Source organism: Marmota flaviventris, chromosome 1 (assembly GCF_047511675.1).
Source record: "Marmota flaviventris isolate mMarFla1 chromosome 1, mMarFla1.hap1, whole genome shotgun sequence".
In the NCBI taxonomy this organism is placed as follows: domain Eukaryota; kingdom Metazoa; phylum Chordata; class Mammalia; order Rodentia; family Sciuridae; genus Marmota; species Marmota flaviventris.
Window position 1 is genome coordinate 149,957,695 of NC_092498.1, and position 26,773 is coordinate 149,984,467.

At 47.6% G+C, this 26,773-nt stretch overlaps 1 protein-coding gene across 1 annotated transcript in view; it reads left to right on the top strand.

Moving 5' to 3' along the window:
- Bcr (BCR activator of RhoGEF and GTPase) overlaps positions 1 to 26,353 on the top strand; it is a 141,224-nt gene extending 114,871 nt beyond the window's left edge. The window contains exons 15-23 of the mRNA XM_027923356.2: positions 2,391 to 2,488; positions 5,182 to 5,313; positions 16,343 to 16,402; positions 18,316 to 18,425; positions 20,228 to 20,367; positions 21,508 to 21,642; positions 22,543 to 22,648; positions 23,127 to 23,289; positions 23,715 to 26,353. Coding sequence (XP_027779157.1) covers positions 2,391 to 2,488; positions 5,182 to 5,313; positions 16,343 to 16,402; positions 18,316 to 18,425; positions 20,228 to 20,367; positions 21,508 to 21,642; positions 22,543 to 22,648; positions 23,127 to 23,289; positions 23,715 to 23,804 — 1,034 coding nt within the window. The 3' untranslated portion in view covers positions 23,805 to 26,353. The remainder of the gene's footprint in view (positions 1 to 2,390; positions 2,489 to 5,181; positions 5,314 to 16,342; positions 16,403 to 18,315; positions 18,426 to 20,227; positions 20,368 to 21,507; positions 21,643 to 22,542; positions 22,649 to 23,126; positions 23,290 to 23,714) is intronic.
- Positions 26,354 to 26,773: the final 420 nt, after the last annotated feature.

Genomic DNA, 26,773 nt, shown 5'->3' on the forward strand with positions numbered 1-26,773 from the left:
ACTTTAGGGAAGTGAAAACATACATCCACAGAAAGACTTACACAGATACAGTGTGGCACATCCATTACATCCATACATGCAATAAAAAGGATTGAAGCTAGGTCTATAATCCTAAGTACTTGGGAGGCTAAGGCAGGGTGATTGCAAGTTCAAGGCCAGCTTGGACAACCTTGGTTTTGTTTCTTTAATTTTTTTTTAATATTCTTTTTTGTTGTAGTTGGACATAATACCTTTATTTATTTATTACTATGTGGTGCTGAGGATCGAACCCAGGGCCTCACACATGCTAGGTGAGCGCTCTACCGCTGAGCTACAACCCCAGCCCGGTTTCTGTAATTTAAAAAAAGAAAATTTTTTTTTATACCAGAGATTGAACCCAGGGGCATACTACCACTGAGCTATCTCCCCAGGCACCCCCCCCCCTACTTTTTAAAAAGATTTATTTTTTTTTAAACCTTTATTTATTTATTTTTAGAGAGAGAGAATTTTTTTTAATATTTATTTTTTAGTTTTTTTCGGTGGACACAACATCTTATTTTTTTTTTTAATGTGGTGCTGAGGATCGAACCCAGAGCCTCACACATGGTAGGCAAGCACTCTACCACTGAGCCATAACCCCAGCCCTTTTGAATTTTTATTTTGAAAGAGGATCTCACTAATTGTCCAGATTGGCCTTGAACTTATGATGCTCCTGCCTCAGCCTCCTGAGTTGCTGGGATTATAGGCATCCAGCCAGCCTAGACAACTTTGTGAGATCTTGTCTTGAAATTTTAAGAAGGATTGAGAATGTTGCTCAGTAGTTGAATGCTTTCTTAGCATATACAAGGCCATGGGTTCAATCCGTAGGACTGGGGACCGAGAAGGGGGTAGAATGAGCTAGCTACTGATGGAGACAACAACATGGATGAGCCTAAAAAAAATTATACTAAATAAAGAAAGCCAGAAGCAAAAGAGTACATATTGTATCATTTTATGTAAGCAATTATAGAAAAGCCAGAATATAGAGACAGACTATCAGATTTTTGTGGAGGGCTGGGGATGGGAGTAAGACTTGACTGCCGATGGATGGATCCATGGGGACTTCTGGGGAAGGCTATGTCCTGAAACATTTGTAGTGTTATTTGTACAAGTCTTTAAATTTACCAGGAATCCTCAAACCAGTAGATGAGGATGCAACAGATGAATTATATGGAACCCAGATATGTTATTTCCTAAGGTTCCACCAAACCTTCCTCCCTCCCTGCACCTGTCCTTCAACAATGTGTATGTCAACAGAACTGCCTCTCAATCCCAAATTATCCCTCTTGGCCTCCCCTCTTACTTTTTCATTTATGTCCTTAGTGTCCCCCACTTTACATTCCACATCTCCAAACTGAACCTATCATTCATAGCCCCCAAATTTGTTACTCTTTTTTTAAATATCCTGGCCTGATGAGTGGCACCACTGTCCACCCTTCTGGTCAACCTAGAAACTAGTATCCTGTTACCTTACACTGTCAGTTGGATATTCTCCATCAGTGGAACTTCTGCATCATCTCGGGCTACCTTCATCCAGGTCCTCAGCAGCATCCTCCTCTCTAGACTGATAACTAAGCCTCTACAACTCCTATCCAGTGTTTTTTCTAAAATCCAAACCCTGTCACCACTTACAGCCACCGGACTCTGTATACAGTCCAGCTTCACTCACCCACAGACCTCCCCTCCCTCGTCTCTTGTACCCCACAACTTTCCCAGCACTGAGCTGCTTCCTGTTTTCTACACTGACCTGGAGCTCCCTGCCCTCATGCTTTGATGGGGTCTGCTCAGGTCATAAAAGCTCCTCCCACCCTCTGACCCATACCTGTCATCCCCCATCAGGTAGCTTATCTCGGCTGTGGTCTCTCTGCAGTGCTCTCCCGCCCTCCGCACTCTCCCCCAAGGTTTCAGTGCCATGTTCATCTCCATCTATTCCTCCAAGCAAAGGGCCCTTATCGCCTCTGGGACTTTTGCTGGGGATTGCTAAGTGATCAAGTCAGTGAGTATTCTGAGAGATCCCATTTCCCAGCTTCATGGTCAGGGCAAGGACATTTCTTGAGGTGCTGGTGCTCATACTGGCCACTGGTTTGGTGTTTTATTTTAAAAAAAGAAAGTAAAGGGCTGAGGTTGTAGCTCAGTTTTTGAGCGCTTGCCTTGAATGCATGAGGCACTGGGTTCGATCCTCAGCACCACATAAAAAAATATAAAGTAAAACAAAGATATTATGTTCATCTATAACTAAAAAAAAAAAAATGTTAAAAAAGAGAAAAAGTAAAGACCTTTTTTTTTTCTTGATTTTGAAAATAATACCTGCTCTTATGGAAAATGTGTGTGATGTAGAAAAGTATGGTCATGTTCCTGTCACCTTCCCACAGATCTGTACTGTACCTTGGAGGTGGATTCCTTTGGGTATTTTGTGAATAAAGCAAAGACGCGTGTCTACAGGGACACAACTGAGCCAAACTGGAATGAGGTAAGTAAGGAGTCCTGCATCCATGAGAGCCCGGCCTGGCAGGGCCAGGATGTTTTTCCAGAAGAGTTTAAGCCTCCAGGGGCTCCCTAAGGCTTCCTCCAAAGGCTGTGCCACCAGCATTCCAGGAATGTCCTAGAGAGGAGGGGTGGTGACATATCAAAGAGATTTAAGTCCAAGAGATTTTATCTCCATGTTCCTGAGAATTTTACTCACCCACCCTCATCACAAACAAGCAATTTTGCCAGTGAAATGTTTAGAAAGAGTACTTAAAAGGGCTTTTTGTCCTGCCTTTGTTATTGCTTAGTATTTATGGTAGATTTCCATGTTTTTCCTTAGAAGCTGGAATGAGCTCCCTCAGAAGCTGGAATAAGCTCTCTATGACCGTCTCAGTTTCAAGAAGCCTGGGACTCTGCTTGTGGGAGCTGGGGTGGGGGGCTGCAGGCCTACTCCCTGGGTCTCCCCAGTCTGAAGGGTCCTGTTTGCTGGTCTCAGGATGTCGGGGTTGTGTAGTCTGTTGCTCTGCTTTCCTCAACCTTGGAGAACTATTGTGTGAACTTTTGGCCTTGGGCCTCCAGGAGTGGGGAGCAAAATTGCAGAGAGGCCGGTATCTATTAAGTCCCCAGGACCCTATGAGATGCCATTTCCGGACTCCACAGCAGCTACAACCTCAAGATCTTTGATCTTGATGGTGCAGGTAGAACAGCAGGGCCAAAGAAAGCTGCCTCCAACACCCTTCACAGCAGAGAAGGAAACCGTGTGGCCAGTAAAGTGAGCAACCAGAACCCAGGTCTCCTTGCTGCTCAGTGTCCACTACTCTCTTTGATCATTAGATGTAATACCTAAATAGGAGACTGATACAGTTACCTGTGCATGTAGCTCTGAGATGGGGGCAAGGTGTCAGCTCCACGTTAACCATTGTAGAAGGCTTTGTAGACAGCAAGGGGGCCAGAAGACCCAGGAGAGTCAATGAAGAAGGAGTGGTAGGTAGGGTGTAAAAGGTTCAGGTTTGAGTCAGCAGCCAGAGCACCAGGGAGGCTTCACACCTGGATGGTTCCATAGCAGCAGGCTACCTGGCATGCATGCAGATCATCCAGGGGGATCCTGGCATGGCCTCTTCACCCCCATTCAGATTCAGAAATAGCCACTCCCCCCCCACCTCACCCTCCTCCATTTTTCCTCCTATACAGCCCATGCAGGTTTAAGCATGGGTGGTACAAGTACGGAAGGGATGATAGGGGGAGCAAGTTAATCCCACACACCCAGAGCAGAAAACTTGAAAACCCAGGAGAGCATTCCAAATCATCTTTCCTTTGTCACCTCCATGGATTCCTTTTTTTTTTTTAAATAGAATTTATTTTTAATTATTATTTTACAGAGCAAGGGAATGAACCCAGGCCTTGCACATGCTAAACACACACTGTGCCCCTGAGCTACACCCCTAACTTAGATTTTATTCCTTAGAGCAGTTTTTGGTTTACAGAAAAATTGACAAAAAAGACAGTTCCCATATTAACTTCTCCCCTGCTCTTTTCCCCTCACATTTTAAAATCTAACACCCAAGGGCTGGGGTTGTAGCTCAATGGTTGAGCACTTGCCCTACATGCGTGGGGCACTGGGTTTGATCCTCAGCACCACATAAAAAGAAAGCTGCCTCCAGCACCCTTCACAGCAGAGAAGGAAACCTTGCTAATGCCTGTAGGAGCACAGAGTTCACCAAGAAGCCCTACCTCCCTACCCCAAGGACAAGAAGTTGTGTCCATCTACAACTAAAAAATTTTAAAAATCTAACACCCAAGTGGAACATGTGTTGCACATAATTGGTGAACCTACAATAATAGTTTCATTATCACCCAAAGTCCAGAGTTGAAGTTAAGGTTCACCCTTAGTATTACATGTGGTCCATGGATTGTGACACACATGATGACATGTATCTACTATTGTAGTATCATACAGAATAGTTTCACTGCCTAAAAATGAAGCCATGTTCACATGACATTGTTGCCCCAAATCATAGAATATCTGCATTTTTTAATAATTTCATTTTTATGTTTTTTTAGTTGTAGATGGACATAACTTTATTTATTTTTAAGTAGTGCTGAGGATTGAATCCAGTGCCTCACATGTGCTAAGCAAGTGTCGTACCACTGAGCCACAACCCCTGCCTAAATATCTGCATTTTTTTTAAAAGAGAGAGTAAGTGAGAGAGAGAGAGAGAGAGAGAGAATTTTTTTAATATTTATGTTTTAGTTTTCAGTGGACACAACATCTTTGTTTGTATGTGGTGCTGAGGATCCAACCCGGGCCGCACGCATGCCAGATGAGCGCGCTACCGCTTGAGCCACATCCCCAGCCCTAAATATCTGCATTTTAACAAACACACCTGAGAGTCTGAAACCAGTGGTATGGCACCACCCTTGGAGATGCTGGCTTACAGCATTTGAATTAGGTTTGAGAGGGATTCAGAGCCTCCAGGAACACCACACTATAGTGACAGTGATGACCACAGGGATTGGTCCTGAAGTTCCCAGGGCTAAATGAGGAAGGTCTAAAGGCACAAGTTCTCCCAAAGCAGCCAATGGCTCCATTTGTTAGGAGCTATGGCTCAGGTCCCCTTCGGCCCCTAGTACTACTGACCACCATGCACTTAGACCTATTTGTTCACCTGCAACGATTCTTCTTTCTCGGGGCCACAGGAGTTTGAGATAGAGCTGGAAGGCTCCCAGACCCTGCGGATACTGTGCTACGAAAAGTGTTACAACAAAACAAAGATTGCCAAAGAAGACGGCGAGAGCACAGACAGGCTCATGGGGAAAGGCCAAGTCCAGGTGAGGCTGCCTGCCCCTCTTTCCCCAGTCCAGATGCTCCATGAGCTTTTCCATTAGGCTTTTGGGGACATTGAGATGGCCTAGCTTTTGCGACGGGTGGTCAATGGTGGCTCTCAAGCATCTACCATGTTTGGGATGCCTCGGTCCGTGCCTTCACAGGTCCTCTCCTGCTCCTGTTTGTCTGAGAATCTGTTATGTCCCATCTTGTTCCCAACATAATTTCTGTTAGACATGTTTTTCCAGCTGAGGCCTCAGCTCCTCCATGGCCTTAGGAGAGCCCAAAGGCAGAACAGGCAGTGTCATGGACTGAATTGGTAGTTATGGGGCCACTTCTTCTTGGGAAATTATAAGAGTCCCAGAGTCTACTCATTTGACTTCTGTTTTGGGGGTCTAGATCCAGTTTTCTGATGCACCCCTGAGCAGGGTCCCCCAAAGTTGGTGTAGGAGCGCCCAAGTAGGCCAAGAATATGTGTCCATACAGAGGGTCTCCTGGTTGTCAAGGAGAACCATCCTGGCCCTTGGTCCTTCAGAAGTTTGTTCATCCCTGAAAACTACCAGTTTCTCATACTTGTTGGCAGACAGAAATTGCCAGCCTTGTATTTCTTGAAGTTCTGCCTGACATATCTGCATGGGCAGCTGAGAAAAAGCTCTTATGCATGTTCCTATAGCACATGTATCAGATCCAGATCAGCTAGTTCCCCCATGCACCATCCTGCCCTGCCCTGCCCTGGAGGTAAATGGGGTCTAGGGTACTGTCTCTCCAGGGACCTCTGTCTTCATGTGAAGCCCTTGGAAGAGAGGGTTTGGCATTCCTAATGCCTGTAGGAGGACAGAGTTCACCAAGAAGCCCTACCTCCCTACCCCAAGGGCAAGAAGTAAAAAGCATCCTGTGGCAAAACACTGAGTGCCTGGAATGACATAGGGAGAAGGTGACTCTTCCCTGAGTAATTTGTGGCTTTGCAGATGGAAGCCCACATTCTCCTCATTCAGATGGACAAAGTCCTTGTTAAGGCTGAATGTCCCACCCTATCCCGACCCCTGGCCAGCCACATTCTCTGGAGCTACACACTCCTGCCTGGTTTCCACCATGGAAGCTTTCAGGGAACTTGGGGATTCAGGGCCTCCTGGGACTCCCTATTCCTTAAGACCATGTCTAAAAGCAAAAAATGTTCTCACCAACTTGTCCCTGCCCCACCACATAGATTTTGTTCACCCTCTTGACCTTTATACAGAATCCAGTGATGTGAGTCAGCCACATAAATGGATAGCATTGCTCTTGCTGGATACCAAGGCAGTTTTTATATTTTGCCATCCCAAGAGCATCGTGGTGCTGGCCTCCTTTGGGAACCAAAGTGTTTTCACATCCATCAAGTGACAGTTATAGTTAGAGTGATGATTGTGGCTTAGGTCCTTTGATGTGTGTCATTTTAATCCGTTTTTCAACACTATAACGAAACACCTGAGGCAGTCTGCTTATTGAGAAAAAGAGGAGGTGTAACTCAGTCTTGAAGGCTCATAGTCCAAGCTGGGGCAGCCCTATTGGTTCAGCCTCTAGTGAGGGTCCTTGGCTGTGTTATATCATGGTGGGAGCATGTGTAAGAAGAGATCATAGTTCAGAGCAGAAAACCAGAGAGCAATTTAGGGGTCAGACTCCATCTAGTAAGAACTTACTCTCATGAGAGTTCAGGAGTCCCATCTTAATCCTTCCCAAGGTAAGCTCCACCAGTGATCTGGGGCCTCCTATGCGCCCCATGTCTTAAAGGTTCCACCACCTCCATATTCGTACACCAAGGACCACATGTCTAGCTCATGAATCCTTGGGGGTCAAATCACATCCAATCCATAGCACACATGCTTCTCATTTGGCCCTGAAGCAGATCTTTGAGAGAGGGCATTTGATACGTGAGGGGACACTTCCCTAACCTGCTGTGCTAGACAGCTTTTTGTTGTTATGACCAAAATAACCTAACAGAAACAACCTGATGGAGGAAAAGTTTATTTATGCTCACAGCTTTCAGAGGTTTTGGTCCATGGTCAACCAGCTCACTGTTCTGGGCCTGAGGAAAGGCAGAACATCATGGTGGAAGGGTATGGTGGATGAAAGCTTCTCCGCTTCTGACAGCAGGGAAGCAGAGAGAAATATAGAGAAGAAGGGTCTGGAGTGAAGATAAACCCTTCGAGAGCACACCCCCCGTGACCTGCTTCCCCCAGTTAGGTCCTACCTCTATTCAACCATCAATGGATTAATTCACTGATGAGGTCACAGCCTTCATGATTCAATCACTTCTGAAAAGCCCCACCTCTGAACACATGAAACTTTGGATGACATTCCAGATCTGAACCATAACACCTGCTCAAAACTCTGGGGAACCTGGGTGGTAAAGTGAGCAGAGTGTAAAGCTATCACCTCTTGACCTGTGCCCCCATTGCATAGCTTCCCTTCTTCCTCTCCATGTTTTGCACCTGCCCCCAGCCCAAAACATTCCTCACCCACATCCCAGGCCCTCAGACATGCTCCCAGCCTGCATTTTACATAGCCAATAAGGCAAGGGAAGATTCAGATTCCTCTAGTCTTTGACTTGAATCATCTGAATCCTCTACCACTGAAGTTCTGGGATTTGACCCAGGCCTCTGTTACTGGTTACCTGGGGGTCTCATTGGGAAAGAGAACAGAACTAATACTCACCTTCCTTCTTTATCAGAATAAGCCCTCGCTTGAAACCCCTTTCCATAATGCTACCATATATAAGCAAAATCATTCTTTATGTGCACTGCACATGCTTTCTTTTCAGTCTAAGCACCCTGCCCCGGTCTAAAAAAAAAAGAGAAAAAAACAGAACTGGAAAGTAGTGAAAGAGGTAAAAACATGTCTTATTCAGAACTGTTGAAATAGGGGAAGAGAAATCTTAGTGTAAACATGGGCTCAACTCCAAATATTGCATACACAAGTGGGATTTTATATCTAATGAGCAGGATGGGGGTCAGTGAATTGAAAATGACTAAAAGGCAACATCATGAGTAAGGAGGATTCTGGCTAAACCAGCCTAATAGGATTCTTGCTGAAGGTAAGTCAGTTGATCCGACATCACCTGGGAAATGGAGAATGAGGAGCCTGATCACATGTCAGGGATGAGCAGAGGAGGTGGGTGGAGGCTGCCTTTCCCATCCTTTTGTGTTCCAGGGACAGCTCAAGGAGAGCTCTCACTTGCTAGTCTTTCCTACAGGCACCTACTTGTCTGGCACCACTGACCCTTGGGCTCTATTAAAAGTAATTGTTCTGTAATTCCAACCACGTGGAAGGCAGAGGCTAGAGGATCATAAGTTTAAGGGCAGTTTCAGCATCTTAGCAAGATCCTCAGCACCTTAGGCCTTATCTCAAAATAAAAATAAAATAAAAAGGACTGGGGATGTATCTCAGGTTTAATCATTCGTGTGTATGTGTGTGGAGAAAGAGAGATGTGTGTGTATATGGAGATTGTGTGTGTGTGTATTTTTTTTCTTAAGCTGGGTGTGCAATCCTAGCTACTCAGGAAGCTGAAGTAGGAAGATTGCAAATTTGAGGCCTTCCTGAGCAACTTAGGGAGACCCTGTCTCAAATCTTTAAAAAGGGCCAGGAATGTAGTAGCTCAGTGGAAATGCAGTTGCATAGGGCACATAAGGCCCTGGGCTTGACGGCCAGTACAGGGAAAAATAAAATTATTTATTATACTTATGAAAACTGTAAGACTGTCCAGGACCATTGAGATAGGTATAGAAAGAATGGCAATGGAGGTTTTTTGTTGTTGTTTTGTTTTTTGGATACTGGTTGTTGGAACCTAGGGGTGCTCTACCACTGAGCTATATCCCTATCCCCAGCCCGTTTTATTTTCAGACAGGATCTAAGTTGCTGAAGGTCTTGCTAAGTTGCTGAGGCTGGCCTTGAATTTACAATCCTCCTGCCTCAGTCTCCTAAGTCTCTGGGATTATAGGCATGTGCCACTGTGCCTGATGGCAATGGGGTTTTGAAGTAAGAGGGATTTAGGGCTTAACTTAGAATATAAAGGGAAACTGAGAATTAATAGCCAAGGAATAGGGTAGTAGGTCACGAGATGGAAAGACTAAGAGGTTGATCGGGGTCAGGGGAATTCTGGCTAACCAAATTTAAAAGAATTCTTGCTTAACCAGATGTGGTGGCACATGTCTGTAATCCCAGTGGCTTGAGAGCCTGGGATTGCAAGGATTGCAAGTTCAAAGCCAGCCTCAGCAAAAGCAAGGCGCTAAGCAACTCAGTGAGACCCTGTCTCTAAATAAAATACAAAATTGGGCTGGGATGTGGCTCAGTGGCCAAGTACACTTGAGTTCAAGCCCTGGTACCCACCCCCCACCCACCCCCCAACCCCCACTTCCCCCCAAAAAAAGAGAATTTTTGCTTAAAGCAGGCCAGTGTGATTGGACATTACCCAAGGGATAGGAACATGATCAGACATTGAGGGTATAAAGTTTTAACTAACTAAACTGATTTAGCAGAATTTTTCATAAAATTGTGCTCCTGAGGACATGTCCAAAGATGAGGATGAGTTGGAAAAAAGATGTCAGAGGAATTCAACTAGACTTTGGTCAGGCTGAGAATCTTTGTCAATTCCCCAGCCCCAACACACTTCTTTTGAACTGAGTGAGTCACTGCCTCCCGCCCCCATCTAGACTTGTTTCCTTACCTGTGGGTTGGGGTGGGAGACCATGGTGTTGTGAGGGCTCCTTGACGTGCCACTCTTAGGTCCTGTTCAGTGTTAGCTGCTATTATTATTCTTATTACTCATCATCATTGTTTGTGAATTGGTGGTGGTGAAGGGCCAATCTGACTCCAGACCCCTGGTTACTGCCTGGGTCAGAGAGATGAATGGGAAGCATGGCCTCTGGGCCCTCATTAAATGGGAAGGCGCTGAGCCCTGTGTGAAATACCTTATGACTCACACTGTTTAGGCAGCAACTGGCCTGGCTCCTGGAGACCTAGGCTCCTGGCAGTGAGGGCTTGTTTATGGGATCCCAAGAGGAAGGAAGTTGGAGGAGGGTCAGTGATGCTAATGACCTCAGTCTGGCTTTTTTCTCCCCTGTGGATGCTTTTTACTATGTGGGGTATACCTGTGGTTATCTGTGGTCAAAGCTGTGATTTGCCAGGACCCAGTGTTCCTGAGTCCAGGTGTTCCAAATAACATTAGGCGACTTCCATGCTGTGCCATGTGGGAGAGCCGCTCCACCATCCACGTCCTGCTGCTGAAAGTATTTTCAATACCCATAAATAAAGTTTTGTTGGAACTCTGTTTAAAAAAAAAAAAAAAGTTGGTGGGGATGTAGTAACCTCGTCCTCCCCCGCTCCAGTACCCCTTTTAGGCACCCTTGACTCAGAAGTTGAGTGGAGAGACTTCCTGTGAGATGAGGCTATTGCAGTTCAGATAGGGAAGACCCAGTGCCTGGAGTGTCCAAGGGAGGATAGGAGGAAGCTCAGATTTAAACGAGAGAGCAGGCCCTGAGGAAGGGGCCCAGGAGGAAATCCAGTGGCCAGAAAAACTCACACGCCTATCGGTGGGCAAGAGACATCAAAATTTTCTGGAGTTGAGATCCTGGTTCAGTCTTTTTCACTCCTCCAAATGACTTTGATGAGTAGCTTTTCAAATGACTGTACTGATTGAATTGTCAGGCCTCCACTTCTTGCAAGACGGAGCTCCACAAGGGGAGGGTGGAAGGCTTCCCCTTCCAGAATGGAAAGATGGGTGACTTGTTTAGAACCATGGGCCAGAAAGCCAGAGGGACACAACATACAGCTAGGGGCTGCTGGGGAAGTATTAATGTTTATGGAAAAGTCATCAGTGTTGAGAATCTGAGCCCTCATATATGGGTGGTATGTAGAACCCAGGTCAGGGTCCTCTCCAAGCTGACCCTGAGCCTCAGTGAGCCATCTGAGCAAGAAAGGCTATCCCAGTCTACCCTCCGACACCAGGAGCTCACTGTGCCACTCTCATGGTAGAGAACCTCCGACGTGCCAGGTCCTGGGAACCCAGGCTTCACAGTTCAGGAGCAGAGAGGCTCAAAAAGAAAGATATTGTGGTTGTGCCAAGAGCCAGGCCCTGCTGCAGGGGCCACCAGTGGCTCAGATGGCACAGTTTTTTACAGGGCACAGAGGAGGGAACTGAGTCTGTCTTCAGAGAAGGACTTTACAAGTCCTTAGCATCCTAATTCTGAGACCAGCCCAAAGTTACTGTCAGGTGTCCCAGCACATCCTGGGCTGAGACCAGGATCTAGAGAGTTGCCAGAGTCAGCAAAACCCAAGGCACATGGAGCCTCACAGCTTTTAGGAATTTCTTCCTTCAGTCATCTTTCTTTCATTACCATTTGTGAATTTTCTAGGTTTTCTCCCATATCCCTGTTCCTTCTCCTTAGGGGGTAAGTTTATGTCAAGCCATGGAATTTTGTCTTCTCCCATGTCCCCTGCTATTCCATTTCTCCTGATCTTTTGTGTGTCTTGCTGGGTTCACAACTCAGATTCTAACAGGAGCATCAGGTTGATCTACTTTTTGTCTATAGGGATTTGCTCATTCTGCACATTTCCCATAAACAAAATCACACCATAAGTGGTTCCTTCCATGTAGCATAATTATTTTGAGGATCATCCATGCATAGCATTATCAGTAATGGCTGAATAACATTCCACCACATATATATCCCATGACTCTGCTTTTCTACTCACCTGTTGATGGACACTTGAGTTACTTCTACTTTGGGGCTATTTTGGTTGTTGTTGCCGTGAACACATGCTTGTAGGTAGAAGTCTTAGGGTGGATGAGTATTTCTGTACTTGGGTAGACACCTGTGGAATTGGTGGGTCATGCAGCAAGTTGACTTTTGGAAACTGTGCTACTTTTTCCTCAGTGGCTGCACCCTTTTCATCCCAAGTGACCATGTATGAGGGTTCTTATTTCACCATATCCTATTTACACTGGTTATTGTCCCATTTTTTTTTTATTATAGCCATTCATGGGGGTTAGGCTGCCCCCCCTTTTTTTTTTTTTTTTAACTAAAGATCAAGTCCAAGATCTGCTTGCTATGTACATGCTCTACCGTACTCCCCTAGCCCTATTTTTTTTTTTTTTAAGTGATGTTGGAGCTTCTCTGCAATCAGAGAGTTAATGCTGTGCTAAAGCCCAAGAGAACAGATTAGGGTCACTGGGAGAACAGGGTAGGGAGTACCATAGCAGGAGGCCTGATTTCTCTCCCAGCAAGTACATTGGTTCTCTGGTGATCTCTGCAAAGACCCACCCTGGGAGTAAGTGGGTTATGATGCAAATATATGAAGACAGGAGTAACTGGGGATGCCCTGCTGGACCATCTGGGTCCATAACAGTGGGTATAGAGGAAGCTGTTGTCTATGAGGAAGCAAGTAAGGCGAGAACAAACATTTCCTTCTTTGGACAATTGAGTCATGCCCTGCCCAACCCCCTGCTAGGGTGGGTGAGATCATGCCCTGTGGTCATCTTCGGTGGCTCATCTGGCTATTACAGACTACAGAGCAAGCAGGGCAGCACTTGGCCCTCAGCAATGCAATGTAGTTGGGGTACTTTAGGGCCTCATTTAGTGCCCACCCCAATTAGGCGTGAGCCTTCCCCCATCCCCCTTACCCTCCTGGGACGGATATGCTGGACAGTTTTATTGGCAGGACTCTGGGCAACTGTCTATCAGCCCCACCATTCACTGTTCTTCTGAGACTCCTTGCCTAACCCCTGAGGAGACAAGCAGTGACCTAGATAAGCAGTGACCCAGACCATCCATCAAGGCCACCAGATGTGATCTGACTAGTCCCCATTCAATATCAAGTGCATTCCCGAGGGAACCCTCAACAGCATCCGAAGTGCCTCAGTTTTTCCCTGACTGCTGTTTCCCAATGCTCTCTCTTCCATCGTCAGTTTTTCCAAATCCCAGTCTCTTGTTTTTTCTCTCTGTTGCTTTACATAACTGCATGAGAGAGTGTGCCAGCCTTGAATGCTGTTTGGAGTTGGACTTCTCTGAGGCCCAGGCCTCATCATTGTGCTATTCTTTGTGCAGCTTCTACTCTGCTAAGCACACTCTGTTCTTTGGCGCGGAGCCAACTTCAGGGTGGCCTTTCCTGCTGGATCCACTAATTTAGGGCTGCCACAGGGTCTGGATGCCCAGAGGCCAACATGCCAAGCTACAGATAGATCTGGTGAAGAACTGGCCTAGCAGCATCAGGACCAGACAGGGATGGGTGCTAGATGTCAGTGTTCAGGAGTAGACAATAGTTGGAACCCTGTGTAGGACCCCTCATCACTCTGCTAGCTTGCTTAGGGGAGCAGGGACCACATGCAGGTGGTTTTTTGCCCTGGGTTCATTGGAAGTAGCATGTGTGATTATTGGGTTGTAAGGTGGGGGGTGTGCAGGCCTTGGGGCAATCTCTAGGGTACTCCTAGCCTGAAATGGACCGACCAGTCACACATGTTACTAAGTGTCTCCAAATCCAGACTACAGGAAACAGCCACTTGAGAAGGAAGCTTGGCTTTTCTGGGCTGAAGAGGAGAGCAAGACACATTGGAATTCCCGTAACCAATAGGCTCCTGTTGGGGGTGGGTGTTGTTTTTCCCATACACAAACAAAAAAATGGAATGCAGGGGTGATGGGAAGCTTCGACCTTGGCCAGCCAGGCAGGGGGTGGGGCTTCCCTTGGAGCCTGGTTAAAAGGCAGCAGAGACTGGGAGCTGGCCACTGTGCTTCTGTCCAGCCCCTGTGGACCTCTCAGAGCTGAGGATGAGAGAATTACTGTCTGCCCCTGCTGCGATGCAGGGCCTCCTTCAGTACTTACACCCCCGCCGAGCAAGACGGAGCCTGGTAGCCTCTGCCGAAAAGCACCTGTATGCACGAGGCACTGCCCTGTGGACCCATATCCGAGACCTGGTGTGCAGGGGCAAGGTGGGCCAGCAAATGGGCTTTGGTTTCCGAATTAGGCTGGGAGGGAAAGGGTCCCTGTCACCTGCTTGTCTTAAACAACTGCTCCCTCTGCCCCTCTGCTTTTCCAAACTCAGGGCTACTTGTCCATGGCTTTTGCCAATCCTGCCATTTTTTTAGGGCAAGGGACCCCTTGGTTGCTGTTCTCTGAAGGGAAAGGGAGGTATTTGTCCTGTTTAACGTGCTTCTGGGTTTCTGTTAACTTGTTGCTGAAGAGAGAAGGGCACCACATCACTTTTCTTGAGCAGCCAGGACAGAAGTTAGGGGTGACCAGCCAGCAGCTACACATCCCTTGTCTCTTCTAGTCATACCTGGTCTGGTATGGAGGGACATCTCTGCTGGTCCCAGAACTGGGAAGGGCCTGATGTCATCCCTCTTCTGCATCTCTTAGAGGAGGAGGCTTGAGGTTTGGTCTTGAGAGAGAGCACCTCTAGGGGGATTTCTTTTTCTGGGTGGTTTATAATTAACTGATCCCTCTTCACAGACCTTGCTTCTCAGAATAGGTTCCCCATGGTCTGGAACGTGGCCTTTGAAAACCTCCCCAGGCAGATGCAGATTAGGAACCTGTGACCACACAGTCCCTTAAGGGAGGGATTCTGCCACCTTTTGGTTTTCTATGTGATTCTGGTATACATTTCATATCTTTTGAAAACGTTAACCAGAAGGATCCACAAGGGAAGGTGAGGAGGGCTCATTTCCTGGGAATGCCTGTGATACAGGGAGAGAGGCCCAGATGCACCTACCTGAGTGGTAGAGGCAGCTGAGCCTCTTGACCTACTCTTGAATCCCTCCTTGTTTTCTACCTGTATCATCTGCAGAAGGCCCAGGTCACTGTGCTTAACACTGTTGTGTGTGTGTGCATGCAAGTGTGTTTTTGCATGTGTGCAGAAATCATGAGCTGTGGTGTGGTCCCTACTCTTAAGTGGCTTGCCTAGTAGGAGAAATGAACCATCACCTGAAGCAGGTACTGAGAACAGAAGACCATATAGGAAGTGTATATATGATGTGTGCCATGTTCTGTGGTGTTGGCTTCACACCAGTCTGGGAAGGTTTCTACTTGTGCAAATTCCAGGTCCCACCTGGGAACACGACTCTAATCCTTTGGGGATAGAACCCAGGGTGATGCTTTTTGTTTTGCAGTTCTGGGAATTAAACCCAGGCCCCTATTGTGCCTGACAAGCATCCTACCTATGAGCCACATCTCCAACCCTGGGAAGTATTTTGTTGTTGTTGTTGTTTCTTTTTTCTTTTTTCTTTTTTTTTTTTTTTAACAAGAATCTCTGAGCTGCTTATTGCCAGGCCAGTATCCTTGGCTGTATTTAGTAGCTGCTGATATGAGCATGTGCTCACCAAAAAGCAGCTAGAGAGCCTTCATGGATGGGGGGCAGGTGGCCTGGGCAAGAGACTTTGTTATTTAGGTGAAATTTAGTGGGAGGTTCCTGCAGACCAGCCTCTAGACAGTGTCTTATGGAGATCAGAATTATTAGAAAGGCTTCCTTCTGGTCCCTGCTGTGTGATTTGGGGCTAGGCTCTAAATTTTTCTGGGCCTGACTCTTAAATTAAGTCGTAGGACAGTCCTGGCCTGGAAGCCTTTCCCATTACAAGCCAAACCATGGCACAGGGAGAAAACAGTATCCACCATCCCCAGGACAGCAGCTCTTGGATGCCATGTCCCTCAAAGTTGCTGCTGAAATTGGGCTTTCCAAAATGTCCTTTATACTAACCACTTGCCCTTCACAGAGTGTCTCACAGCAGTCCTATGGTGAGGGGGTACAGGATCCTGAGCTGTTGCCCCCATACCCAGAGGCAAGATCAGGCCCAGGTAGCAAAGGTCTGGGAGTAGTAGGACCCTGAGGCTCCAGGGCTTTCTAACAGGTCCTCTCTTCTCTTTGGATCCCTCTGGGCCTCTCGATAGAGGTGCTGGTCGCAATTTGGCTGTGCTTCTAACTTAACTATGGAGCAGTAGCAGGTGTGGGCCACTGCTGGGCAGGGCCTCTGAACATACCCAAACCTCTGTTAATCATGTCTCTTTTGATTTCAGCTGGACCCCCAGGCCCTGCAGGACAGAGACTGGCAGCGGACCGTCATCGCCATGAATGGGGTATGTTATCAGCAGGGCTAGGAGGCCTGATTCCTTCCAAAACAATCAGAAGGAAGCTAACTCTGAGCTCATATCTGAGAGAAAGTGTGGCTGAAAGAAGGAAAGGCCACTGCAGAGCAGAATAATTTTGCCCAGGAAGGAATCTTTTCCATTTGGTAGCTAGAATACATGCAGTCAGAGCCCAGGTTCTGAGCATACTCCTGAAAGATCTCATGGTGCTACTTTTTTTTTTTTTTTTTTTTTTAGAGAGAGAGAGAGTTTTTTAATATTTATTTTTTAGTTCTCGGCGGACACAACATCTTTGTTTGTATGTGGTGCTGAGGATCGAACCGGGGCCGCACGCATGCCAGGCGAGTGCACTACCACTTGAGCCACATCCCCAGCCCTCATGGTGCCACTCTTGACAAGTGGAGCCTCAACCCAGGGCCCTGGGATTTTTTTTTTTTTTTTTTTCTTTAGTTTTCGGCGGACACAACATCTTTGTTTGTATGTGGTGCTGAGGATCGAACCCGGGCCGCACGCACGCCAGGCAAGCGCGCTACCACTTGAGCCACATCCCCAGCCCCCTGAGATTTTTCTATAGCGACCGAGGTCCCTGGATAGTCTTCAGCTACCCCAGGAAGATTTGTATAGGTTGAGTATTTCTATCCCAAATGCTCCAGACAAGAAGCATTTCGAATATGAATCTGTTTTGTTTTCCTGATTTTGAAATATTTGCATGTAATATCTTGGGGACAGGAGAAAAGCCAACACAAAATGCATTTATATTTTCCACATCTTATACACATAGCCTAAAGGTAATTTTATGTATTTTGACCCACAAAACATGAGGTCAGGTGTAGAATTTTCCACTGTGGCATCATGTCAGTGCCCAAAAAGTTTTTAGATTTTGAAGCATTTCAGATTTTCAGATGAGGTATGCTCAATCTATTAAGAAAACAAAAAACACCTAGGGCTTGGATATGGCTCAGTTTTAGCACTGCAAAAACAAAACCACACACTAAAACAGCCCTGAACATATACGATAAAGTGTTATATTAGTCTCTTACTTTTTTGTTGGTGCTAGGTATTGAAACTCTGATCTCACACATGTTAATAATGTGTTCTACCACTGAGCCACACCCCCAGTACTCACTATTTATTTCGATGAACCAGGGATTGAACCCAGGGTGCTCTACCACTGAGCTACATCCCCAGACATTTTTATTTTGAGACAGAGTCTTACTAAATTGCTGAGGCTGGCAGTGAACCTGACAGCCTCTTGCCTGAAGCCTCCTGAGGTTCTGGGATTGCAGGCAAGTACCACCATGCCAAGCTCCATTCACTTATTTTTTAAAATTGTTATTAAGAAAGAAAGAAAGTTTGGGCATGGTGCTGCACAACTATGTACTCTCTGGAACTTGGGAGGCTGAAGCCTGAGAATCACAAGTTTGAGGTCAGCCTAGGTAATTTTAGCGAGGGAGAGGCCACTGCAGAGCAGAATCATTTTTCCCAGGAAAGAATCTTTTTCATTTGGTGGCTGGAATACATGCAGTCAGAGCCCAGGTTCTGAACATGCTGGGCTTAGCAAGACCTTGTCTCAAAAAAAAAAAAAACAAAAACAAATGGGGCTGGGGATGTGACTCTGTGGCTGAGTGCCCCTGGATTCAGTCTTCCATTAAAAAGAAAAAGAAGCAATGGGGATTTTAGGGAAAATTCTGGACAAGCCATTTCTTAAAACCATCCAAACTGTTTGTGGCTCTTGCTGAACTGGACCAGGTTCTTACCTCAAGAATGGCCTCACCTCACTCTAGAACCTTGAGCTGCTTGCCCTGGGAGTACAAAGATTTGTTGAGACTCCCAGGGACCTCTGGCACCTCGGGCTCCAGGGACCAGAAGAAGTAAGAGACCTACTCCCTTTCTTCCCTTTGCAGATTGAAGTGAAACTTTCTGTCAAGTTCACAAGCAGGGAATTCAGCTTGAAGAGAATGCCGTCCCGCAAACAAACAGGGGTGTTTGGAGTCAAGATTGCCGTGGTCACCAAGTGAGTGGCATGGGTGTGGGCTCCTGCATCGAGAGTGTGTCTCTGAAATTCAGTTTCTGAAGGAAAGAGCAGGCATGGTTCTCTCGCCTCTATGCATGATTTCTCCACAGGGAGGCCTCCCAGGACCCTGGGAACATTCTGTATACTTAGCTACCTCCTGTGTTTACTGCAAAACTAGCTTAGGAATGTCCTTGTCTCCTTCCTTTGGAAGCAGTCTGCTGGCTCCTGCTAGACTCCAGGAACTGCCCAAGTGTGGATTTGCTTCCCTCGCTTGGAATTTGTCATGATCCCAGGTTCCTGTTGAATGATTGTAACCTCTACCCCTTTGTCACTAGTCAGTTGCCAGGACAGGCTTGTTTGTTAGTTTCAGTGCAATTCTCGGGGATACAGACCACTTCCTCCCAGATTTCATTCACTTCCCCAGGATGGAATCAGGCTGGGCCCTGACCTTACTGGCCAGGGCTTGTGTCATTCATTCCCCAGGCACTTATGTCTAAATACCATACCTGTTATGTCATAGGCCTGTAATCTCAGGGACTTGGGAGACCGAGACAGGAGGGTTGCAAGTTTGAGGCCGGCCTCAGCAACTTATTAAGACTCTGTCTTAAAATTTTAAAAAAAATAATAAAAAGGGCTAAGGATGGAGCTCAGTGGTTAAAGTGCACATGGGGTGAATTCCCAGTATCAAAAGTATAAAATAAATAAATACCACTTCGATTCCTGTGGCACTTCTGGAAGGCTCTGGACATGAGTAGACAAGAACTCTGCCCTCAGCTTAAACCACTCCCCCAACACAGGGGCCTGAAGGTGCTTATTTGAGAGCTGAGGATGGGGTTCTGTTTTCATGCTTAGAGCTTTTTGGGTGGTTTGGGAAAGAGTTTTGGTGTGCCCCTAAATCCAGTTGCAAAACAAGACTGAAGTTAAGGCTGACTTCTGTCTTTGAAGTATTCTTGCTCCAGAGTCCTACATAGATGGAGACACTAGAATCATCTGTTTCTTAGAGTCAGAGGAGAAAAGCAGTCAGAATTACGAGATGCTTAGGCAACCCTGTGGAGTCATTCATTCAGTAGATGCTTGTTGAGGGCTTGCCACGTGTAGGGCTCGTCTCTCAAGGAGACATAGAGGGACCAGAGGATTCACTTCATATAGCAGTCAGTTGGCAGGATGGAGACCAGGTGTGATTGCCCATCTCAGATGATAAGACTGCTTTCCAGGACACCATAAGGTCACTTGTTATTATAAGGCCTGTGATCTTTTCTTTTAATGGTGTCATTTAAAAAAATTTTTTTTGATTATTTATTTATTTTTATGTGGTACTGGGGATTGAACCCAGTGCCTCACACATGCTAGGCAAACTCTCTACCACTGAGCCACAAGTCCAGCCCCAGGCCTGTGATCTTTTAACTGCACTTCCTGTGGCTATCTTCACTTAGAAAAACTTCCTGGAGCTAGAGGTGTAGCTCAGTGGCAGAGCATTTCCCTATCACGTTTAAAGGCTCTGGGTTCAATCCCCAACACCAAACACACACACACACACACACACACACACACACCCAAAAAAGGAAGAAGGTAAGAAAGTCTCCTGACCTTCCCCCAAAATTACATATAACTTGCAAGTGTTCAGCTGCTTCATGCCCTTAGGAAATCCCAGTGATAACTGGAAGCTCATAGAGTGTAAGGAAAGCACACACAGGCTCTATGTGCAGTCCCAAACCTGGGCACCTTCCTCACCCCTGTTTCTGGGTAGGCTGATAGGTGACAGGGCTGCCTGGGCACTAAAGATGTTTCCTCTTTCCTCACAGGAGAGAGAGGTCCAAAGTGCCCTACATCGTGCGCCAGTGTGTGGAGGAGATTGAACGCCGGGGCATGGAGGAGGTGGGCATCTACCGTGTGTCTGGAGTGGCCACAGACATCCAGGCGCTGAAGGCAGCCTTTGACGTCAGTGAGTGTCATCTGGGCAGCGTGGGATGGAAGTGTGACTGGTGGACAACCTGTTGCCTGTCACATCATTCTCTGTACCTTTTCTTTATTTATTACTTCATTATTTACAAATATGAGACAAGCCAGACACAATGGCAGGTACCTATAGTTGAGGCAGGAGGATCACTTGAACCCAGGAATTTGAGGCCAGCCTGGGCAACATAAGAATACCTTGACTTGAAAAGGGGGCCAGGAGAGAAAGAAGCAGCAACAGCCTATTCAATACCCATCCTAGACACACAGGTTGGACCAGGTGTTTCCATGGGAGTTAGATTGCTGCTATTGGAGTGGACAGGAGGTGTTGAAGTCGCACAGTCAGTGTGGTATGACCATGGCCTGTTTAAGGATGCCATGGGATATGGATATGACCCAGCTCCTGCTGGTACTATGGTGTCTCCTCCTGTTTAACCACCCTCACATGCTACAAGGAAGGAAGAATTGCCCCAGTTGCCAGGCTAGAAAATTCATACCCCAGAGGGTCCTTGATCAGTATTCTCAAAGGAGAAATTACAGAAGACCTAGGACTCAACAGGACTCTGGCTACAGGCTCTCCACAGGGCACATACCGCTTATCCTGACTTGGAGCCCTTGAGGTACTAGCAGTTCCAGCTGGATCCTGCTGTGGTGCCAGTTCCCTCTCGGCAACCAGAGTGGACCTCACCTGTGGTGTGGAAGACCAGTGGCCATCCAACCCCAAAGCAAGGCACCTATTTAAATACTAAAATGATTCAAGTAATCCCAGTGCCTCCTTATTAGTGGAAGATGCCAGTGCCTGGGTACATACAGGGCAGAGTGGCCTGATTCTTGCTCAGGTGCCATGTTCTCCACTGGCCTTGCTGCCTCTCCTGGCCAGGTGCATCTGGCTCCACCCCTGGGCTGCACCTTGCCGAACAGGCGAGCGTTCTGGGGATGTACTCACTTCCCTTGCAACCCTGCACAGACCCAGAACCATGCAGATGCTGGGGAATAATAAGATGAACCACTCAAAAAGGAGGGACCTAGACAGCATTCAGCATCGCAAGGACAGTTAGCCAAGATGGGGATTGCAGAAAACCTGACTCGGCATCCACGTAGAGGTTCTCCATTTCTCTGTTCTTTCTAGATAACAAGGATGTATCAGTGATGATGAGTGAAATGGATGTGAACGCCATCGCAGGCACGCTGAAGCTTTATTTCCGTGAGCTGCCTGAGCCCCTCTTCACTGATGAATTCTACCCCAACTTTGCTGAGGGCATTGGTAAGCACGGAAGGCCTCACAAGAGGCAGCTTCCCTTCCTGTCCACTGCCACCCTTGCAGGGGCCTGAGCTGTGCCTTTCTGCTATGATCCACGCTTCACCCTGACCAGAGAAATCTGACTGCATGGGCCTTTACCCATGCTGAGAGGGCCGCCTGCTGTCCCAATCCTTACAGTAAACTGAGAGGATGAAGCAGCTAGCACTGCCTTGAACATGCCACAGACTTTCCTTTCTTTAGACCAGGGTTGAATGTTGCTTCCCAGGCTAGGGAATACCCTACCCCTTTAACCCTGTTGTAGCCCAGTCAAGCAGAGGTTTCCAGCTCAGCTTTTACCCTAAGTCAACCTGGAGGGAGATATCCAAAGGGCAGGGACTAGCATCTGAGGCAGAGGTAGTCTCCACATGACCCCTAGAACGAGTATGCCTACCAGGGCCCATTCAGCAAAGGACCTGGTCTCTCTGAACTGAAAGTGTCCCATACGTACAGGGGCAATGAGAAAGCCTCCCAGGGTTTGGTGGGGCTGGGGCTATGTATCCTTCCTCATCCCCCACTCTACCCACTCATCCCCCATTCTTCCTAGAATGCTGTAGCAGCAGAAAATGGCCCCAAGGAAGCACTGCCCATAAGCAGTTCCTCTTATGGTACCTCTTGCTGCTGGTGCATAGGATACTGTTTGTCCCTTTGAGACAGAATGCATTTAGGATAACTCACACCCCCACATAGACACCCATCACAGCATCCTCACTGGGGGACTAGTGCTGTGTGAGTGAGGATGACAACTGGCTTGGACTGTTGAGTACCTTTGAACACAGGCCCTGAGTATCCCATCTGACCAACCTTGAGAGAAGTGTCCAGGCCATGGTTATGACCCTGAGAAGTAATCCCTGCCCTACTGTACAGCTCTTTCAGACCCTGTTGCAAAGGAGAGCTGCATGCTCAATTTGCTGCTGTCCCTCCCAGAAGCCAACCTGCTGACATTCCTCTTCCTTCTAGACCACCTGAAAAGGTATCCCTGGGTCTTTTATAGGGGTCTAGTGTTCCAAGACCCCAGGAAGCAGGGTGGGAGTATCCCCTGGGACCAAAGGTCTTTTCTTGCCACCCCTGTTACTCACCCCCACTCCCCGGAGACTTCTTCCCTCTGCATCATGGCCTTCAATGAAAAGCAAGGTGCTTCAGCCATAGCCAGCAGTGTACTTGGACCCTGCAGTCACCCAGATCATGTCCCAGATCTGGCCCAGCTGCCCCCTGGCCATGGGTGCTCTTTTCCTTAGGCCCCTCAGACCTAGAAGTCCTAGGGTGGAGTCTGCTTTCAGCACAATCAGGTTGAGGTCCCTCCCTCCCCAGATGATTGTGCTGTGGAACCAGCACAAGGCAGCAAGGGGTCTTGCCTGCTGCCATGTTCCCTGAGGGTTCTAGGACCCAACCCCTTTACCTCTGTATCAAAGATGGTGTCAAACAGCACCCTTTACTATGTCCTTCTACAGAGTGGCTGAAAAGGAGACCGTGAACAAGATGTCCCTGCACAACCTCGCTACAGTGTTTGGTCCTACACTGCTCCGGCCCTCAGAGAAAGAGAGCAAACTCCCTGCCAACCCCAGCCAGCCCATTACCATGACTGACAGCTGGTCCTTGGAGGTCATGTCCCAGGTATGGGGAGATGAGCTCCAGCCCATGCCACCTGGCCTGACCAAGGTGGCCTCTAACTGTCCCACCATAAATTCTAGCAGCTATTCCCACCTCCATTGTATAGAGGTGATGAGTAAGAGAGAGGGTCTTGCCTAAGCCCATATGTCTGAGAGGGGAAGGGAGAGTCTCAGCTGCTGTGTCTACTTCTGTACTGTGCTGGACTTCATAGAACCAAGCCCACCCCCTGGTCCTCCTGTTTTAAGACTCGACCTGAGTCTTAAAACAGTCCCACATCTTATGGCATTAGGAACCTCATTCCAGGTATCTTGCTGTGAGGGGCTCATGTCACCTGAGCTGATCTTGTGGGCTTGGGCCAAGAAATCTTCCTATCTGTAGCAGTGAGTGACCTTCTGAGCCACTTTCTTCTCCCTACTCTACTTGGGCAGGTCCAGGTGCTGTTGTACTTCCTGCAGCTGGAGGCCATACCTGCCCCAGACAGTAAGAGACAGAGCATCTTATTTTCCACTGAAGTCTAAAGGCCCAACATCATCTCAAGAAGCCAACAGAACAGCCTGGGAACCTGTGGTGAAACGGGCCATCTGAAGAGTGGGAAGCGAACCTTCATGAGGTGTAACTGGGCCATTCCCAAGAGCCAGGCCATCTGCCAAGAGACAGTACCCAAAGTAGAAGGCCAGGTGGCTGGCACAGATCCCGTTGGTCTGCAAACACGTCTGGCCTTGGACTGTGGTTTTTCCATGCCGCCACCAGAGGGCGCCCCAAGCCAGCACGTCTTGGCGTGCAGGCCTGGCTCCAGGGAGAGAAGGCGGAGTGGTTTTTATGAACTTAATTTATCAGAGTTTAAAAGATTTCTACTGGATCTCTTGTCAAGATGCACCCTCTCCAGGGAGAAGGGAACACCACCAGATTCCTTCATTATTGTGTCTTGAATAAACACTGCTGCTGCTTTATACTGTGGGGGCCACAGCCCTGTCCCTGTATGGGTAGGGGCATTCCGATTTCCCTAACTTAGACTCCATTTGTAACAGGACTTGAGAAGCTAATTCAACACTGTGTAGTGTCATGCCTCCATTCACTCCCTGCTTCTTTTTCTTTGTAGAAGGATTTCTGTCCAGAAATGGGTCAGCTTTCTGCTCTTTCCTGTTGCTTTATTTTTTGCTATTTGTGCATTCCTCTGAAGGCAGTCCACCTGCAGCCATGAAATGTGCAGGGACCAGACACTGGGGGAGGGAGGTCCAGGCCACACACCTTATGATTCATTCTCCAGGGAGAGTGACCATGCCTACCTATCCTGACTGCCCACCTGGCTCTCACTCTCCTTTTCAGTTTAAAAGGGCCCTGATTTCTCTGGCTTCACTGTCTGCACTCTCAACCTCTACACAGATGGCTTCATTTCCTGGCTCAACTGAACAGACTCAGTTAACTTTTGTAAAAATTTCTTCTCAGCAGCAGCAGCTGGCTGGTAGCTTGTTTTAAAACTTTGATCCAAAATAGCTTTTTGATACTTGAATATTTTTAAGTTTTATACATAGTTTCTAATTTTTTTCCTACCAGATTCAGATACCTAATAAGATATTAGAATGTACTCCGTGGACAGTCTGTGTCCCGGCAGCATTTTGTCTTCCTGTAAGCTCTAGTTCCATTTTCTTATTCTGACATCTCAAGCATATCAGGATATGATGGGTTAGGAAAAGGCCAAGCATGGGACGGGGGTTCCCATCCCAAAGTAGGTGGGAGGAAAGGCCTGCCTGCCGCACTCCCTCCCCCTGTTCCCTGCATCTTTGCAGAAGGAGCCTGAACATTTCTCTAACTCTCCCTGAGCATCAGGCTTAGAGAAAAGAGAATCGGGGAGGCCATGAACTTGTTTGTAAAAGGGAAACCCATGAACAGTTTGTATCACTTTTTTAAAAAGTGGGGCTGAAAGGAAACAGAGGTCCAGTTTCCATGCTGCTCTTGCAGGAGGAGGGGATGCTGCTAATCAGAGGAGGGAAACGGCATGACTCAGGAAAATGTATGTCGGTTGTCACAAGAGGACACTAATACCAGTAGGACACTGTCCCATAACCCTTCCCACATCTGGGGAGGGGAAAGGTGTTGATGAGCAAATCCTGCCAAGCCCACTACATGAGGGAGACCCCTGACACCAGGGGCGATGCATCTCCTACTGTTTCCTCTGCTTCTGAACCTGCCAAAGCAGAGGGCAGAAAACAAAGTCACTTGAAGTTTCTCGTCTATACAATGTTTAGTTGTGCTTTTTTTTTTTTTTTTTTTCTCACAGAGAGCAGAGCCGCCTTCCCAGGTGGTGTGGACAAAATCAGCCTCTGTCTCAGCACATTTCTGGACCCAGTGGGCTCCTCTGACCTGGCTGCCCATCCCCATCCCTCTCAGCTACCCTCCAGCCCTGCAAGGGAGACAGGTTTTGCTTAAAAAAAGCCAAACCCAGCCCTTGTGTCTACCTACTCCCTCTGGTGTCTCATGATTTGCATCTGTCGCCTTGAAACTGGAAAGCAATATATCGTCTGTGCCAATTCTCTTTCCTTCACCGGATTCCTTCCTCTTTATACTTTTTATTTATATAGGATGTGTGCTGTTTAACAATGGAATGACCACTCTTTCTCGTGTAGTTATAAAAGTGCTCCCCCACGGCCAGGCCACAAGAGCAGTGGTGGTTTGGGAGCCGGAGCTGCCTCCATTACTCTATCTCATGCCTCACAGGCCTGTGGGCTGGCTGGCTAAGCCAGTGTGGGGCTGGAAAAAATATGGTGTTCCCCAGGAATCAGGGGATTTGGCCTTCCCCCTACAAAGCAAGCAAAGGCCCAGAGCCCAATGCAACTGTCCACAAGGTATGGCTGCAGGTCTCTAAAGCAAAAAGTGATGCTTTCTTGCCTCAGGGCCTGGGTCCTGGGAGCAGGTAGCTTGGCTTCCTGTCTGTAGCCTGGCCTTCTCCCTGCTGGGCGGCTGGTCTCCTGGCAGCTGTGATCCTGCTTTTGAGCTCAGCCATCTGTATGCCACTGTGGGGGGAAAGGATTGCTGACACTTTCATTAAAGTTACCTGAGACTAATCGAATTAGTGGTGTTTTCCGGATTTAAAACAACAACAACAATTGGTGCCTCTGGGAGAAATCCCTGAGCTTCTGGCCTGGGGGTTGGGGAGTACAGCAGAGCTTCCTGGCAGGTGCAGAGGAGGGTTGAGTGTATGGAGGCCCCACTGTTGGGGAGGCCACCAATATGGGAGGAGGTCAGCACTCCCTGCTGTGGGAAAGCCAGGCCTGATGGGGTTTGGGCACTCACCAGCAGGCACAGCCAGACAGTCTTAGGACACAAGGAGCAGCAACCATGACCCTGCAAACATGGGACTGTGGTTTGGGCAGGGACCATGGTGTTGGCTAAGGGGAGGAAGAGAAGCCACTTGGGAGAAGTAGTCACGACCCTGCAAGTGAAACAAATGGCCGACTGGGCAGCTGGTTAGTGCTCCTTTGTCATACTG